The sequence below is a fragment of the Corvus brachyrhynchos genome, unplaced genomic scaffold (genome assembly GCF_000691975.1).
Source record: "Corvus brachyrhynchos isolate BGI_N302 unplaced genomic scaffold, ASM69197v1 scaffold346, whole genome shotgun sequence".
NCBI lineage: Eukaryota > Metazoa > Chordata > Aves > Passeriformes > Corvidae > Corvus > Corvus brachyrhynchos.
The window spans coordinates 4,882,970-4,900,972 of NW_008238644.1; the positions used below are offsets into that span (position 1 = coordinate 4,882,970).

The following is an 18,003-nucleotide window of genomic DNA, read 5'->3' on the forward strand; positions in this document are numbered from 1 at the left end:
TTTTTGCTGTGTAATTAGCAGTGCTGCAAAGCGTAGGAGAAGTCATTAGACTCTATTTAATGTATTTCTCTCTCCACGTGCCTCTTTATTGCTCTGTGCTAAATCCAGAGCAGGAAACAGCACAGAAAATACATCAGTGCTGGCTTTCAAGCAGGCTGGCACAAGAAAGATGCCCTTGTGTGTCCTGAACAGAAAGCACTGCAGAAAGAGGGTCAGGAAAAACTTAATCTTTACAGAACTCGACACAGGCAACTCTTGTGCAGTTTTAAAGCTGTTAATTTTGTAATATTTGTTGGGCAGAGCTCGGGGGTTTGGTGACAAGCTCAGAGAAGCAAGCAGCAAAAATCCAAGCAGGCTCTTTGACGTAAATGGTGCTTAACATTTTTCAAAGAAAAAGATGTCATAGGAAGAAAAAGTCTGAGAAAATCAGGAAGCTACAAAGGCAATTAATGCATAGGTAATTCAGCTGCAGCTGGCAACAAATGACTTCGCTTTCAAAGCTGGGGATGACATACTGAAGGGTAAGAACTTAATAGGATCAATCTCAAAAATAATACAAGGAAAATTACTAAAGGGGGACAATCTAGCATTGGAAAAAGCAATTAGAACAGTTAGGGCATGAGACAGCCAGAGAAGAGATGAAAGTACTGGTGAGCCCAGGCTGCAGTGGGCAAGGAAAAGTCCTGGGCAGCAGCTGCAGTGGCTCTGAGGAGGAGCTGTGGCAGTGCCCTGGGACAGCGAGCCCTTGGCAGAGGAAAATAAGGGAAAACACACCTGGAGCACCCCCTGCACCAGCAGGCAAAGGCAGCTGGGTGGAAAGGGAGAGCAGCTCCCCGGGATGCAGCTCCAAGAGGGACACGGGGGGACTTTGGCTCCAGCAGAGAACAGGATGTTCATGAAGCACAGGCAGGTCCTGAAGAAATACTCATAAATAAGTACTAGCACTGGGGAACAAGGAAAGTGAATTCTTGGACGAGGATGCAGGCAACTGACCAGGCAAGAGCTACCCTTGTCTGGCAAAAGGCAGCAAGGCTCTTAGGTGCGGAAAGCAAGCAGAGCACAAAGGAAAAAAAACCCCAAATCTGAAGTTTTACACAGCAGATAAGCCATCACTGCAACTGTGAGCCATAAAAACCTGAAAGCTGGGGCAAGATCCCAGCTGGCAGAGCCATGAAAGAGCATGCTGTAATGGAGGAAGTTAGGAAAAGTTTCCTTGATTTTGTAGTGTCCGAGGCCCCCCCTTGGGAATGGCCAGGGCAATGTCAACAAGACACAACACAGCAACTGCATTTTATTGTAAGATGGATAAAGGACTCCACCTTTGGAGCCAAAGAGGCTCAGGAATTATGGAAATGGGGTTGGTTGCAATGGAAAAGAAAACCACAAGTGGCTCCTGAACACACCGGGTCAGGCAGAGAGCAGGGATGTTCCCTCCTGGGTGACAGCACAGCAGACCTGTCAGCTGGGCTGTGGCACCGGCCATCCCTTCCCAGAACCTCGGCTGCTTCCCCCAGCCCCGGGGAATCAGTTTGCTTGTACTTGGAAAATGCATGCTTTAGCATCTCTGCTATTTATAACTTCCATGTGCAGAAGATATTCATAATTAAAATTTTTATTATAGCTTGCAATGCGCTGCATTCCACAATGTATTTAGGTTATATATACATATATAGAGATATATCAAATACTTTTCATCTCCCAGCATCTTGGATGGAAACAACGATAGCTAATGAGAAGGCCAGGGAATATTATATTGGAGAGAACACAGAGAACTGGGGATTGTGCTGGTTTTAATGCAGCTAAATTATGGGAACTGACACCTTTTTGTTTCTGCAGCCATATTCCAGTTAAGTTCCGTTTTTATTTTAATAGTCAGATAAATCGGAGCAGTGGGAAGGTCATGCAGAGAAACAGTTCTCTGAAAAGCCTCAGAAACAATGAGGAAGATATCACCAAGGCTTTGTTCTTCCTGCCATCCATTCTCTCTCCTTCATCACTGCCTGATAAGAGCCTCTTTTCATGCTGAAGGTCAGAGAGATAAGGGGCATCTGTGCCGATAATGTTAACTACCTCCAGCCAGGTAAATATCAAGTAACTTGAGAACTGGTGGGCTGAGCAGGCCCAACCTCACCTTTGGGTATGGCTAACCCAAAGTGTTTGAATGCTGATGACTCTGTTAGTAGCAAAGCAAAAAATAAACAAACTCGGCCTCATTTCAACTTGCCCTATTTCCAGAATATTGTCGTTGATTTTCTGCATAGCCAGTCAGGCTGGGATTTGATCTTCAGAGGTCCTCTCCAACCCAAGCCATTCTAAGAGTCTATAAACTTATCACTGCAAAGGGATCATATCTGCATTGCACTTGGAGATGCTGCTGGGCTTAGCAAAGTGCCCGTTCCTCTCTGAGAAACCATTCCTAAAGCTTAGGAATCAAACTCAGTTCTCTCTTCTGGCTTTAGGGTGCTCAATCACGTCAGTGCAGGCCGCCTAATGCTGGTGGGTGGGAGCCTTGGCACAGCTGGATTCTCTGCTGGACACAGCCAGGATGATTCTCTGGCACAAACTTGCCCTGAAAGAAGGAGCACTGCAGAATTCACCACTTTCTACTCCGTGTGCAAAGCACTTGGTTTGACCTTGTCTTCTCCAGCTGAGTCGCTGCAGGTGTATTTCAAAGGGGAGGACAAACCATGACACTTCCATCCACCACGTGTGCCTGAAGCCATGGGGAGAGCCCAGCAGCCAGCATGCAGCCTGTGAGTCACGGTGTGCTGGTGAGGACTGCAGCAGGACGCTGTGAAACTGGGCTGGAACAGCCTGTGGGGTTTGCAGGGGGTTTGGGAGGTGCCAGGCTTCACCTGCCCCTATCTCCTCAGAATTCCCTTACCTCCTCAGAATCAAAGCCAGGTGGGAGCAAGGCTGCCGCTCCTCATGTCCCACTCCCTGCTCCTCGCAGGAGCGTGACTCTGTGCATGTATTCAGGCACCAAATGCTTCAGTGTTTTGCCCTTTTATGACTGGCCATAAACTGCCTTTCCTCAGCAGAGGAGTGGAGCTGGGTTATGTGTTTTACTGAGCCTGTAAAGGTCACAGCACCAGAGGGAGCAGCAGGTGCCCAGCACCTCTGGAAGGCAGCCTGCTTGCACAGCCACTTAAATGCAGTGCCTGAGCCTTGCTGCCAAAAATTGAGTAATTGCTCCAAAATTTACAAATCCTGTGTCCTGACCATTTAAATACATCCTTGAGCCAAAGGGAAGGGATAGATTATAAATGTATGAGACTGCTCGAGTCTGTAGGTGAACCTTGAGCTGTGCAGATAGCACTGACTCAGGAGAGAAGCCCCTGTTTTCTCCCCCAAAAAACAGGGGTTATAGATGAGGGGCTACAGGGGACAGGATCAGCAAACAGAAACAGACAAGGAGCTAAAGCATCCAGGTTATTAATCATATCCCCATTTAATTAGAAGGGGTTGTGTGTGTCCTCTTTAATCTATATTATCAGCATCAACTTATTTGCAAGATTGCAGCGTGTTGAAAAGGAAATCTGTGAAGCACTGGCATCTAAAAAGCCATGTTTCAGAGAATTCTTAGTAATATAGCTGTTTGTTCAGTACCAGGGGAAAGCTCTTCCCAGATAAATCCCTTTTAGTTTTGCACTGCTTTTTCCTCAGTGATATTCTTCCTTTATCTTTCACTTTTCCTCCTTTCTCCTGCCTTTCTAACAAGAGTCCCCTCGATGCAGAAGCACAAGATAATGCTAATTGAGCTTGTCAGGCCTAAATAAAAGATGGGATAATGCAGGGGGCTGCAACCTATGTGGTTCCATCTGGATGCTTCAACTTCTATCATGTAGCAAGAGCAAACCTTGCTGTGCTGCTCTCACGTAATGGGCAGAGAGTTATTGACCTGTCAGGCGGGGCACTGGGGTGTTAACTACACCAAAAAAATCCCAGAGCCCAGCCCTGAAAATTCCAGAAATAAATGCCAGCAAATTCCCTGGAATATCTTAAATCAGCCAGGGCCCATCCACAGATTGCAAGCTGATTTTTTTTTTTTTTTTTTTTACTTAAGTATAATGTTTCTGCCCTGAGTAAGCCCCGAAATGGTTTGGCCATGGTGGTACCCAGGGACACATAAACCTCTGTGGTTTCAAAGATGAAAAATGCAACAGAAAGGATGAACCTCCTGATTCTGCTGACAGCACTCACAGGAGTGGCAGGATTGGATCCTAGGATGGAGAATGAGCTTTGTCTGGTCTAACAACAGAAGATGCAGCATGTGAAGCTGGAGCACATCGAGTGCCTCTATTTAGAGGCTCTGCAAACACCAGATGAATATTAACAGCTTGATTCAAGTCCATGGGTTACATGTAATTAGGCCAAAGCCAGCAAAAAGACAAACAGTTCTACACCTTCAAATGAATCCTTTAGCTTGATAACAAAAAGCAATTAAGCTGCCTGCCAGTCTGGAGCAAAGCTCCAGGGCTAATTTCACACACGGACCTCTGGCTGTATGGGAGCATCCCAACACACCATGGCTGCAACCTATTTCCCTTCACTTTCCAGTAAAAACCTGCTGGGAGTCCCCCCCACAGCCAGTCACAGGGTCCAGAGAGAGCACTCAGCCTTGGGAATCAATCCCACTGCTCTAGAGGTGGGCTACAGCTCCTCAGGAGGGAACAGAGAGTGGGGGTCCAGCATTTCTTCACATGGCTTGTACTCCATGGGGAAATAGAACAGGAATCACAGACTCATGGAATGCTTTGGGTTGGGAGGGACCTTAGAGATCGTCCCATCCCACCCCCCCTCGTGGATAGGGACACCTTCCACTACCCCAGGCTGCTCCAACCCCATCCAACCTGGCCTTGGACACTTCCAGGGATCCAGGGGCAGCCACAGCTTCTCTGGGCACCCTGTGCCAGGGCCTGCCCACCCTCACAGAACAATTTCTTCCTTATATCTGATCTAAATCCACCCTCCTTTAGGTCAAGGCCATTCACCCGTGTCCTGTCTCCCTGTCCAGGTGTCACTGAAGGCACTGACTAAGTGCAGGAGAATTTCCCATTGCAATTAATTATTGCTGATGCCGTGGATGAGTTTTAGGAGCACAGTAATTGAGATCTGGGTAATTACAGTTGTGCTGTGGAATGAAGAAAAGGTCTGAGTGTGTCACCTGCACCTCAAACACAGGTTCTGCATGTGGGCAGTGGCAGCAGGTGTGTGTGTTGGTCAGCAGGAGGCTCTGAGGGCCACAAAACTGAGGGACAAAGAGGGGGATTTCACTCAGCTGGCAAACCAAGGAAGAGCCATTTCATCCTCTTTCTAGAACCTCCTTGTTTCGCTGCACCATAAAAAGCTTCAAGAAATATTAATCCCAGCTTGTACTGGCAACATAACAAGAGCATAATTTCATTTCCTGCTGCATGACAGAGTCAAAAACCACCGACAGCTTAATTTCCAAGAAATTCAAATTAATGGTTCTGAAATGGGGCTGGTGAGATGAACATTTCCTGATGCTTTACAAGAGCTTAGATTTGAGTCCGGATTTAGGAGCTGGCCTTAACCTCTATAGGGGAATGCCTACCACCCCAAAACCTGCCACCTGCAGGGACTGGCCAGCTGTTGTATTTCAAACTAAGTTTATTGATTGATAAAATTCCTCCTTAGCAAAACCACCAGGTAATAACTGTGCAGGTTGTGCAAGCAGAGGAACATTTTCTGACAGTCCTAAGGGTCACAAATGACAGTAGGGAAGAGAATTCTGCTGGTGTTGTGAATTAAACCGGGTAGCAATTACTGCCATGGTGCTGAGGGAGCTCAGCTGGTGCAGAAAAGTGGAGGAATCTGTGTGCTTTGCAGATGAAGAAAAGTTTGAAACTGCCACCTGAGGGAAATCCAATGTTATCTTGGAAACAATGTAATAGGGAGCTGAAAAATCTTTATGTTTCTCTGTGCCTTAATTTTTAAACTCTCTAGTCTGAGAAAATCCCATGTTTAACATCCCCTACACTTCCTGTCAAAGTTTTATTTATTTTTTAGCTGCACATGCCATTCCTGTTTACTGAACAGCTTTTGCTTTGCTATGAAAATATCTCTCATCTTCATTCTCATCCTTCACTTTGTGTGCTAATTCACTCTATTTCATTCCATCACCTAAAACTGCACCTGCAGTTTGGTGCCCAGTGCCCTGATTCCTCCAACCCAAACACTGGCAACTAAGTTCCAATTTCATCATATACTACTCTCAGAGTCACACTTAAAACTCTTTTTTTTTTTTTTAATTTTAAAGGCTGCAGTCTTTTGCTGTAACAGCTGAGACGAGCTAGCTTGAAATAACAGACACACAAACCAATAGGAGGATACAAAACACAATTTACAGAACGATTTTGTAACTTTATACTCACTGCTGGAGTGAAGTCATTATTCCAGCATCACACATAGACCCTGCATTACACACTCGAGGCTGCAACACCTTCACACACGGGAGGTAGAGGGAATCTTTCTCAGGCTCACTTTGGTGTAAGTAATCCCTGAGGTATTAAGCATCTTTGTGCTTTTATCCTAAAACATCTGAAGGCTGTGAGGGCTTGTATCTCTCTTTAATGTGCCGGTGGGTCGTGCTGCAGAGCTGCTGTGCACCGTTTATCACCCTAACTCACCTGCAGCTCTGACCACCAGCTCACAGCCCGTGCTTTTCGTCCTGCACGTGGCCCCTGCTTGCTGTTCTCCCATCAGTATTGCTCCTGCTGCTGCACAGCCAGAACTGTTGGTGCAGTTCCAGTGACTAATTGTTGCCTGACTCCCCAGAATATCACAGGTTTGTCCATAAGGAAGAGCTTTCAGAAAATATGTGAATACGAGTTCCCTGCAGCATGTACCTGCACTCAAGGGCACCACCAGGGCCAAAATGCACCTGCACCCTCAGGAACACCAACTATCCCGGTTATTTTGAAAAAATTACCAACTGGCAGGAGGACTGTATGACTTCAGGTGCAGCCAAGTGGCTCTGATGAGAAACAGCCCAGCACATAAAGTGTCCTCATCACCCACTCAGTTACTTTCTGTCACTTAGAAATGATGGAGCCACCTGGCTACTCTCACCTCATTCCCTTGTCCTTCCTCTTGTGATTGTGACAAATTCCTCTTTCCTTCCTCGGGTGATGGTATTTCTGTCATGTCTGGGAAGGTATTGAGATGAGGGACCTGGCAGTGCATAACATCCCATTGTATCCTGTGCTGCTTGTATAAAACATTCTGATCTTCCCATATTGAAACAGCACGAAGTGTATGGAAATTTGGGGGACTGCATTTGGATTTTGTTTGCTTTCTTGGTGAAAGATGGTGTCTGCCATAACCAAACTACAGTTTGGCAAAAGAGAAAAATGGGCTGTCTGAAAATAATCGATATTGAAACTGCTTCAGGGCACTCCTAGAAGTATGTATTTATTGAAGTCTGAAATAGCTGAGGGAAAAAACCCAACAAAATTACGGCAGAAACGTTCTTCCTTCTCTGAGTCAAGAACCACTCGAAGCTGTGCAGAGGTTTTTACTCTTTGCTTGCCTTCCCCTGCCTTCCACAGACAGCAGTGGTTTCATGCTGTGCGCCTGCAGCACCTAATTAGCACCAAGCCCTGATCCCCAGACTGGGGAGACACAACCAAGGGCCAAGGAAGAGCAGTTCAGAGTCTCCTTTCTCAAACCTCCCAGCAGAAACTCATGTGTGTGTATAGCAGAAAATCTGAAGAATAGCTGCTACAAATGCTTTAGGTGTATTTGTCCCTGGAAGAGAGGAGGGGAGGAAGCCTGTTTGCACTGCAGCAGTGCCTGGAGCTCGTTAACAAACGGGATTAATGAAGATGTCCTCCCCACTCCACTGCAGGGGAATCAGCAGGCAGAGATGCACTCGCGTCTCATCCCCCACGTCTGTTTTATTTCTCCGCAGTGATGCTCGTGGCACAGGATTTCCTGCTGGTACACTGGAGAAGAAGACCTCCAACCCACCCCAAGGACTCCTTTCCCCTCCTTCCCCCCTGGAAGCTGTCATTCCATGTGTATCCAGTATAATATAAATACCAGGAGGAAGAAATGCCCAGTCTAGCGCCCAGCCTGCTGTGATTCAGCAGGGGGTGAACCTGATTAAGGGAGGTTAAAAAACTACCCACATTTGTAAAGCTCAGTGTTCATTAACGACTTGTTTTCTTCGGGGAAGCGATTAATTGATGTTTGCCCTTCGAAGACACATGAAGGAAATTCGTCCCTCAGAGAAAGCATGGAGAAATGTAGCTTCCAAACCCAAGCTGCATGCACTGCACGGGAAGAGATGGGAAGTGACTGCCTCTTGCCTTCCAGGGAAATGTCACTGCTTTCGGTATCAGCTGCAGCGAGACAGTTTAAGTGACAAAGAAGCCTCCTGTAGCATTTCCAGTGTCATTTTCCCGAGCAGGGGCTCATGGTGCACGCTGAACTCTGTGCTCTGCCTCGGTTATCTGGGGAGTTCAGTCCCCTACCGCCGGGTCTGTCAAGGGCAGACTTTCTGATGGGGCCAGTCCCTGCTCCCAGCTGCTCCAGACACAAAACCATTGACACAACAGCCCTCTCTGGACCGTTCACTTCAGTTAATTGTTATGATGGGTCCCTCTAATTCATGTGGGATTGTGTGTAATGTGTCATTGCATCACTCGAATTATTCAGGGGAAAGAATGATGAGTGGTTTGTGGCACAGTGAATAGCAAATACTGCTATTCTTATGCCAGTCTTAGGCTTGGGCTTTGTCTTAGTGACAAGCCTATTCGATGACAATAAAGGAAGGGGAATTGGAGAAAATGGCCAAGGAGAGAATCTTTGTTTTCTGTCCCTCATTCCAGTCTCCCTGGAATGTGAGGAGTAGCAGTGAACAAAGAGAAAGCACTTAAAGCATTGAAACAGACTGATAAAGCAGCGATGCCTTTGTGATAAACTGCTTTTCTGCTCATCTGGAAGGTCAGTGGTCCAGTTTTTCTCATACTTTTTACCATGATAAAGATCAGATGTCCAAAAGTATCAGCAATTTGACGGGTCTGTGCTCAGTTTGACCAAGTGAATTTAGGAGCCACTTGAATCAGCAGATAATCAACAACAGTTGTGGAACCTGTTCAAGAGAACAACTCAATACTCCCCTCTGTGCTTTAGCCAGGAAAGGAGCTCACCCACACATTCCCCCGGAGACTCGTCCAGGAATTTGGGAATGGAAACAGTAGGAGAACTGGTGCTGCTTCTGTTTTTTCTCTGCTTTATCTTCTAGAGTAAATCAAGCGTCACCCAAAGCTGAGGAAGAAGCCTCTACTCTGCCTGTACCGAGTGACCGGCCAAGGACACAAACAACTCCCCCCAGTCCTTTTCTGTTCCCAGATGATGCAGCAGTCCATCACCTCACCATCTCCAAACCTATCATGATAGTGGTGAGAACTGGAAAGTAAGTGCCCGCTGGTTTCTCTGAAGTACTGTGCACACAAGATTTTGCTTGCTTCCATACTGTTCCTGTCCTTAAGAGCCTTAAAATGCAGAGCCACGCTGCTTTAGCTTTCAGTCTGTTGACAAATTTAATCATCAAGGTACAGATTGGCTTTTGGGTACACAGAATGAGATTACAGTGGAGAAGCCAGTTTTGAACATTCAAATGAAAGTTTAGTTTGGTAAGGGCTCTACAGCCCTGAGCTGCCTCAACTCAGATCCATCCTGCGCTGGGATTACTCAGGAATCTCAGATTATGGTTTTATAGCCAGGACACTCTGGTATTACAGATGGACATGATCTACTTTCAAGTGGGAAGACTGTGGAAAAAGAAATTGCAGGACTGGGCTCCCGATACACACGGTTTCACATGAGAAAACAGAAATAGGATTAAAAAAATATACCACAACACCCACCCCCCAAGTTAAAACCAAACATCAGGAAGCAGTGGGAAGGTTTCCCTTTATACACCCAAGATGGTCAGCAAGGTTACTCCACAGGAGGAGACAGGGGCAGATCACAGCCCATGAGTCTTTTCCAGCTAAGAAGCATTGCAAACAGAGCAAAACCTCCTCCGCAGGCATGATTCAGGCTGGTGAGCAGAAATCCCAACTACCTGCTGTCAGAAACTGGGGGCAGCAGTCTCCAGCATCCCAGAAGGTACCCACTTGCTTCAAGTCAGACAAATGAGGCACACGGGGAAAAACAACAGCAAAAAGAGAAGGAGGTAACTCACAGCAATGAGCTGGTAGGAGTTGTTCATCATGGCTATGAGCATGTTCAGCAGCACAACGAGGGAGATGACATTGTAGGTCCCAAACATCGTGGCCCCAACAAATTCTGTGAACTCGTGTCTGGCTTTCACGTTGGTGACGTAGAGATTCAGCAGCCCGAACACAGACCAGAAGAGTGACTGGAGGGTCTCGAAAAGCCTGCAAAGAACGACGGATTTTTAGCTGGCTACCTGATGCTGGGGGATGGAAAATGACCTTCAAGGTAGGGATCACAAGACATTGGGGGACACCACAGAGCAGCCACTCAGCAGAGCCTTTTATCCCTCTCTGGGGACATCCTGTGCTCAGCCTGTGACCCACCAGCCAGTGCATGTGAGAGTTGTCCCATCAACAGCATTTGCTCTCTGTCCAAGAGCCCAGTCCATGTCCTTGTGAGATGCAGTGAGCAGAACTACCCTGAGGAACTCAAGGCTCCCTTTCCCACTCTGCACACGTGCAAAGAACAGCCACAATATATTCCATTTAATTAAAATTGCCATGCTGTGATACTGCTGTTATCCATAAACCCTCCTGTTTAATCAGTGCCTGCATCATTACCATGTCTGCAGGATAAATGCTCAGGGAACCCATCCCAAAGTACAGCGTGACTGCAGCAGTTAAACAGTGCACAACAACAAGGCACCACGAGGTGGGAGAGGGCAGAAATCACAGCCTCTTGCACCTTTTGCTCTGATACAGGATGAGAGCTTGCAGTTGCTTCAGCTGCTGTCACCCTGTTTGCAATGCACCTGCCCAAAACTCTGCTCTGTTTGCAATGCACCTGCCCAAAATGCTGCTGTGTTTGCAGTGCACCTGCCCAAAACTCTGCTCTGTTTGCAATGCACCTGCCCAAAATGCTGCTGTTTGCAATGCACCTGCCCAAAAACTCTGCTGTGTTTGCAGTGCACCTGCCCAAAAACTGCTCTGTTTGCAGTGCACCTGCCCAAAACGCTGCTTTGTTTGCAGTGCACCTGCCCAAAAACGCTGGTGGCTCTGAGTGGTTGGTGCAGCAGCTCTCACCCACCGCAGGGCAGAGTCCATGAGAAAACCCTGCAGCCACTGCTCAGTAATGACTCAAATGAAAGAGTCATCACATTAATTCGGCTCAAGTGTTTCTCCTCTTTTGAAGCCTTCCTTGCATAGATGAACTAGACCTGACCCCACTGAGCTGATGAGATCATCCCAGGTCTGTCTTTGCTTCAGCCACAGACAAGTGACCTTTCGCAATCACGTCAGATGTGTAATCAGCAATCTAAATAATTGCTCTATTTGGGCATCTTTGTTTTGCCTTTCCAAAATATGGCATTTATATCATCCAAAAATGACATTTATATGCCTGTTTAAGAGTTTCCATTTTGGCCTGAGGTCAGCAGATATTTTCAGATGCGACTACTAGATAAATCAATATGAATAATTCAGATGCTTTACTTGACATACCAGGAATCTGTTCTCCCATCATCTCCAGGCATTTGTTCACATGTATCCCCCTGCCTTATATGAGGATTTTGTTTATACTTTGTGGATGTAGCTTATGTTTTTCACTGGCCAAAATCATAAAGATGCTTTAAAGCACAAATCCTTTCTCCCAGAGCTCAGGGTGTTTGTTAGGCTTATTAAATAATAAAGATGGTAAAAAGGATTCACCAAAGAATGCCAAGCATTTCTACTAGAAGTGGTGGAATGCTGGCTGTCTTTTAAAATATTTATAGTATTTTTACTATTAACAGTAGAAGTATTGCTTGGGCTGTACGCACAGGAGAGTTCCTGTCATTAAACTGAAATCAGTTCCAGAAGTGATCAATGTGTTGTTCTGGATGCACAGCATTAACCAGGTGTGTAATTTGGGTCCAGACTAAGGCCAACGTATTTAAATGTGAACATGTCCTGACAAAGACACCAAGTGGTTCCTGCAGCTCTGCACAGCAGTAAGGCTCAGGTTTAATGTCCTCAGTGTTTAATGACAGGATGGGCCCACAGCTTCTTTTCACAGTCCATATTTCAGGGGGGGTTCACACTTTCACACTACTTTGGAATTTTGGAAATTGTGATTGAGAGACTATCCTGTCCTTCTGAGTGTACTTTGAATCTTAACCAAACAGGAGAATTCTCAAAGCTCTACCACTCTCCATGGGAGCTCAGAGAGAGCAAGTGTCCCCTCTGCTACAGGAACCTGCATCCCAGGGGGAATGGCAGGGTGACCCTCCAGGGAGAAGGACACAGCAGGCAGGGAGCTGTGACTTCCTCCACCCCTTCCTCATCTTCCTCACTCTCCTCTCCCTCCTTCAGTTGCCAGCATCACAGCTATAAACATATTTTCCAATCATCTGCCTAAGCAGCAGGCACTCTGCTTTCTGAGGGATGGCAAGGCCAAAGCAGAAATGCTTAAATTATTCATGACTTCCCCTCCTCGCTGTCACAAAGGAATATTACTTTTCCATGATCTGTGTGTGCAATGCAGAAAATTTCCTCACCAAGAAAATGTTAAAACCCACCCTTTGAGAGTAACAGGAAATAATGTGCCAGTAAACAGGTGTCACACTTGACACGAGCTGCACACACTCGAGGGGCATCCTCTTTCCTCCCCTTGCAGAATTAGAGCTCATTGTGTGACTGCCCAGGAATGCTGGTGGGAATCAAAGTGCACTGATTCAAAGCTTTTCAGATTTATTTCTTCATAAGGAATGAACCACAAGCAAAGGGAGGGTACCCAGCTCTGGCTGGACTGGCTCCAGCCTTGTTTGCTTCCCCCCCCAACCCAATATTTGGATCTGCAGCTGCTCCTTCCCAGCTGCTGCCCCATGCTGTGCATCTGTTCCCCAGCCAAATGTCAGCTTGTGCTGGGGGTGTTAATAACGACCATTTAAACTTTTAAGAACACGTTAAATAAATTTCTTAAGCGAGCCTCAAACAAAAAGTACCTGCAGAGTGTTCTGTCCCCTGCCAGGAGACCTCACTCCTAATGGATCCCCTCCCACTGGGATTTTGTTTTACACAAACCTCTGCCACAAAGGCTGAGCCCCCTCAATTTCCTTTCTGTGCTACATTCCCTTGGCAGGGGGTTTAAATGAATGTTGGGGTGGGAGAAATTGTGGTTTGTATTTAAGCTGATCTACACACTTTCTGCTAAGTGCTTCTTGTATAATTTTTAGCTGCCAAGACATTACACCTTCTTACAGACTTCAGGTTGGTTGGTTTGGGGTATTTTTTCCTGCTGGCCCAATGCTCTTTTTCCTCAGTCAAATCCTGCTGTTGCTTTCTCCACTTACCTGACACAACGAAATCTGTAAAAAAACTGGTTTGCAGTGGTGACAGGCCCAAACCAGAATGCAGAACCAGACAGAGCTGTCCACCATAGCTCCAGAGAAAGGCAGGATTTGGTACTGGATAAAATCCAGTGGGTTTGACCCTTCCTGAGGTAGAATTTGCCCCTTAACACACACTGTGCTTGCCAAACCTTCCTCCCTCTGGCTGCTGCATCAATAAGGACGCAGAAAAAGGAATAGTATTTGTTATTTAATTCCTTTGCAAGGGCAGCACGACACATTTCTGGGGCACATGAAGCAACTGAAACAGAAAAGAGTCTGAAATCTTAAATTCTGCTTCTCATCAGCACAGTGCAGGTCCACTCACTTCCCCCCAGACAGAGATCGGTTTCATGAGAAAATTAATCAAGCCTATGGTGTTCCTGCTCTGCAGAGGGAAATGGCACATGTCTGGTCTACCAGGTCGTGATGCTCTTGAAGGATGGGCTCTATCCCATGAAAATTCTGTGTTTCTTTCAGGAGAGAGCCCACAGGACAATGCTGGCACCTTTCCTCTCCCAACCAAGTCATGTGGCCTCAGCCATCATCTGTTTTTGGTAACGGTGCAAATACGTCCCAAATCCTTTCTTAACCCCAAGCCTTCAGCTGACAGAGGGTGGAGAATTATTGGGCATCATGACAAGTTTTATTTAATGTAGCCTGAAGTGGTGGACAACAGTTTTGTTTTGCTTGTTTGCAGGGCGTGGGCCTTTTTCTAGACTGTGCTTTATTTATTTCTCCTGCCATTGTGAGTTAAGTACTGTGCAAGCGGCAAGAACAATTGGGTGGGGGCTGATTATTATAATTATTTCTACTATTAGTAATTAAAACAAATACATCAGAAAGACAATTCATGTTATTTTTCAGCATGTGCTCTCTCTTTCAGCTCTGCCAGCTGTCCTCACAGCAATTTCCATGCCAGCATCTCAGTAAAGTACCAGCATTCCCAGCAAAAAAAGGTTCTGCTGGGATTTTAGTCTGCATGGAAATCAGAGAAGCCTGCAACATCATGCATCCAGAAAAATGGTCTAGGTGAGATTGTTGTTATTGCTGCTGTATCACGTTATTTATTAATACCTGTTTTTAATAGGTTTATCTCTTATTCTCTACATTTTATTCAAGTTCCCCTCCTTTCTTCAGTACTGTGGCAAAAGGACACCTCCTTTCTCAAACATACTGAAATTGTGCATAGACATAGTAAGACTTAAGGTGCAGGATCATGCAGGGAAACTCCATGGTCCAGAACTAAAAGGTCTCCCACTGCCAGACCTAAGAGTCTTTGTGACAGCGGAGCTCAGCAGAATGTCTGCCCCACTTAACTCACACCTTTCCTGCAGAGCCAGCCACCTCACCTGGTATTTGCAAATGAATAAATAAAGGCTCTGTCAGTGCAGTGGCAGGCAGCAGGCAAAGGCAGGGGAGAGAAGGAACAGGGGAAGCAGCCTCAGAAACAGAAAGGAGAGGATGTCTTACGTGGAGAAGGCATTGTTCTGCTTCTCACATCGGATCCCCTTGCAGTTGTTGGGTTCCTCCGAGGCACTGGTCTCGTAATAAAAATAAAGCTGGTTCAGTCCATTGGCAAAAGCCAGAAGCACCAGACAATAGATAAAAAGGAATTTGAGGATGTCTAGCAGCATGCGTCCCAGAGAAATCTGCAGGGGTCCCAGGTGTGAGTTTGCTGTAAACAGGGATATGAGACGCAGGGAACTCAAAATGTTGGATATTGCAAAGAGGGCTTCTGCAATGAGAGTCGGGTGCCACATCTCCCACTCCTCCCTCGGGCGAGAACCGTTGTACTGGAAGAAAGAACAAGGGTATGAAAGTGAATTGTGTTGTAATGACTCTGAGTAACTCAGAGAGTCACACCTGCTGATTCTAACCCTTCACAGGTAAATCCTAACCAGCTACTGTGGCACAAGAAGGACTTTTAACCCCCTACATCTCAGCTGCTGTCAGACTCAGGATTCAGGACTGATTAGGGCAGAGATGAAGGTTTAATGATGCTTTTTTATCACTTCTGCCTACTATATTATGATCCCCTGATGGTGAGAGATGTGGGACCAGGTTTTCTTTAGAGGCTTTGGGTATGCTGGCTGTTCTTAGCCTAAACTGAGAAATTTGAATGTAATTTGTTTTACATTTGAGTTCACAGTCTGTGGGTTCCTTAGGTCCATGGGTTCATACACAATCTCCTCTTTCAACAGTTAAAGGGGTTCAGATTTTAGCATGTTCCAGATGTAAATTTCCAATTACTTTTGTTCTTTTTCCTCCTAAGTATGACTGCACATTATAAACAACTGCACATTCCAGGAACAATGGGAGGGAGGGAGAAGGAAGGGAAGAAGAAAAGCAATGAACTATTGGATGCTTTCCTTCCCATGTAATCTCTAAAAAAAAGCGCCAGCAGCCCAGAACCAAAGGGCTTTCTTCATATTAATTTTCTTATTAGTTAATTTGTCATGGCAATTTTAGGAGAGTTGCTAAAGCAGAGGTCTTAATTACAGCTGAAACACTGGGTACAGTTGAGTGCATCAATTACAGCATTAACTGGGTTTGTAATGTAACTGTAAAAGCAGAAGCATTTTCTGAGCAAAGAGCAGCCAGATGCGAGCAGGTAACACAAAAGAGCTGGTTCTGTAAAATGTAACTGCTCTGGTTCTGTAAAATGTAACTGCTCTGGCCAAACGACAGTGGCACAGAGAATGGAGTCAAAGACATTTAACATCAAGGAGTAATTGTCCTTTTAACATTTGTCTCTGCTCATTTAACATGCATAGAAAGGCAAAGCTGCACTCAGAATAACACAGCTAACACCATAACCAGCGTGTTTAGGGTCTCTAAAATAATTTTGGTACGTTTGAAAAGGAAATGGTACCAATATCACACTGACAGACAAGACTGCAGAGACTTTCTATTTAAATCTGAAGGTCCAATACATGAGCTCCCAGTTTTTTCAAGGGCTCAGCAAAACGTAGGCTGATATTTCAAACTGTCCCTCTGTATGAAGGAGATGAGACATGAGACAAAGGCATTTCAGCATGACCTCGGATTGCTTCTGACATTTCCAAACTGTTCTTTATTATGTGAACATCATGGCCTGAGCCTGTTAACTTGATTTGAAGATGGGTCTTAAAATGCCTACAGACAGGCAGAGAGGTTAATTTTTTGTGGATATCCAGCAGTGGGGGTAGGTGGCTGGGATTGGGAAGCCTGGACAGCAGATTTGCACAGTTATTCCCAATTCTCTTCTGCAGGCTGGCTGGACACAGCAGCCCAGGGCCTCTCTGCTAAGGTTGAGCACAGATTGCACATAAAGATATGGGAAAAGGTCTTCTGTGTCCCACACTTATTTTTGAAGCAACTGGTTCAGGCCGTATTTTGGCCCTTTATAAACTGATGGTATCTCCTTGCTTGGCAAATAGAATCTTCAGAGGAGCCTGGCATCACAGGTAACAGAGAAACAGCAGATTTCAGAGTTACCTAATGAAGCCGGGTATCTGGGAAGGCTGGAGGAGTTTGTTTTAATGTCTATTCAGAAGATGAAACACAGCAGAGATGTACACAGAATAGTACAAATAAATTACACCATGCTGTCACATTTACCCTTCCTCATTACATGATAATTCAATGCAGCAAATGAAAACTGATTAAGAAAGTATTTTTACCCTATAATTAGCCTGAAGATTCCATTGATATCAGACAATATTAGAGCCAGGTCTTGGAACCAGTCAAATCAAGGAGAGAAAAAAAAAGTCTTCACGTAAAAACAAGGATGGAAAACATTAGTGTCAGTATGCAATTTATTTTTTCTGCTATTTGGCAGAAAGTTAAATGTCCGTGTAATCCTTTGAAGTTCTAAGAAGTGTTAGAATATGGTATACTGGCGTATATCCCAGCCTGTTCCAGCTCAGGGCTTTTCTATAAATAACAAACCATGTTGCAAAATGTTTTGAAGCCGTTATCAACGTTATAAACCCTCACGTTTGTGAGCACAGTGCAACCCGAGTGACACAGGGCAGAGGGAACTTCTGTGACCACGTATTTCAGAACTGCTCCCACAGAAGCTTTGATGCACCCTCTCAGAGCTGTCTGACACTGGCCCTCATCAGGAGCTGACCTGAGATCAGCCAGGTTTAATCCAAGAGGGTTTGATCTGGGCTCAAACAGATCTATTCCTGCAAACCCTCCTTTGTGTGCTGCCATATGGGGTTTCATAGTTTACCTGCACGTTTCTGTAGCTCTTACAGGGAACACAAACAGAGCTGTACTGCCTTTGTACCTGTGCTTTGGCTGCGAGTTTAAATCCCAGTGTGTGACTGCATAAACCCGTGGATGCACGGCTCCTCTAGTAATTTGTGTGTGAGAAAGAACCAGATTGTTAACATTTTAAGATTTCTCCGTGCATTTTACCATTTCCAGCTTTTTTTTTTTTTTTTTTTTTTTTT

At 45.6% G+C, this 18,003-nt stretch overlaps 1 protein-coding gene across 1 annotated transcript in view; it reads right to left on the bottom strand.

Moving 5' to 3' along the window:
- The window catches only part of TRPC5 (transient receptor potential cation channel subfamily C member 5), a 70,307-nt gene that overhangs the window by 16,478 nt on the left and 35,826 nt on the right, over nt 1–18,003 (bottom strand). The window contains exons 6-7 of the mRNA XM_017737497.1: nt 15,032–15,354; nt 10,220–10,415 (exon numbers count right to left, since the gene is read on the bottom strand). Coding sequence (XP_017592986.1) covers nt 10,220–10,415; nt 15,032–15,354 — 519 coding nt within the window. The remainder of the gene's footprint in view (nt 1–10,219; nt 10,416–15,031; nt 15,355–18,003) is intronic.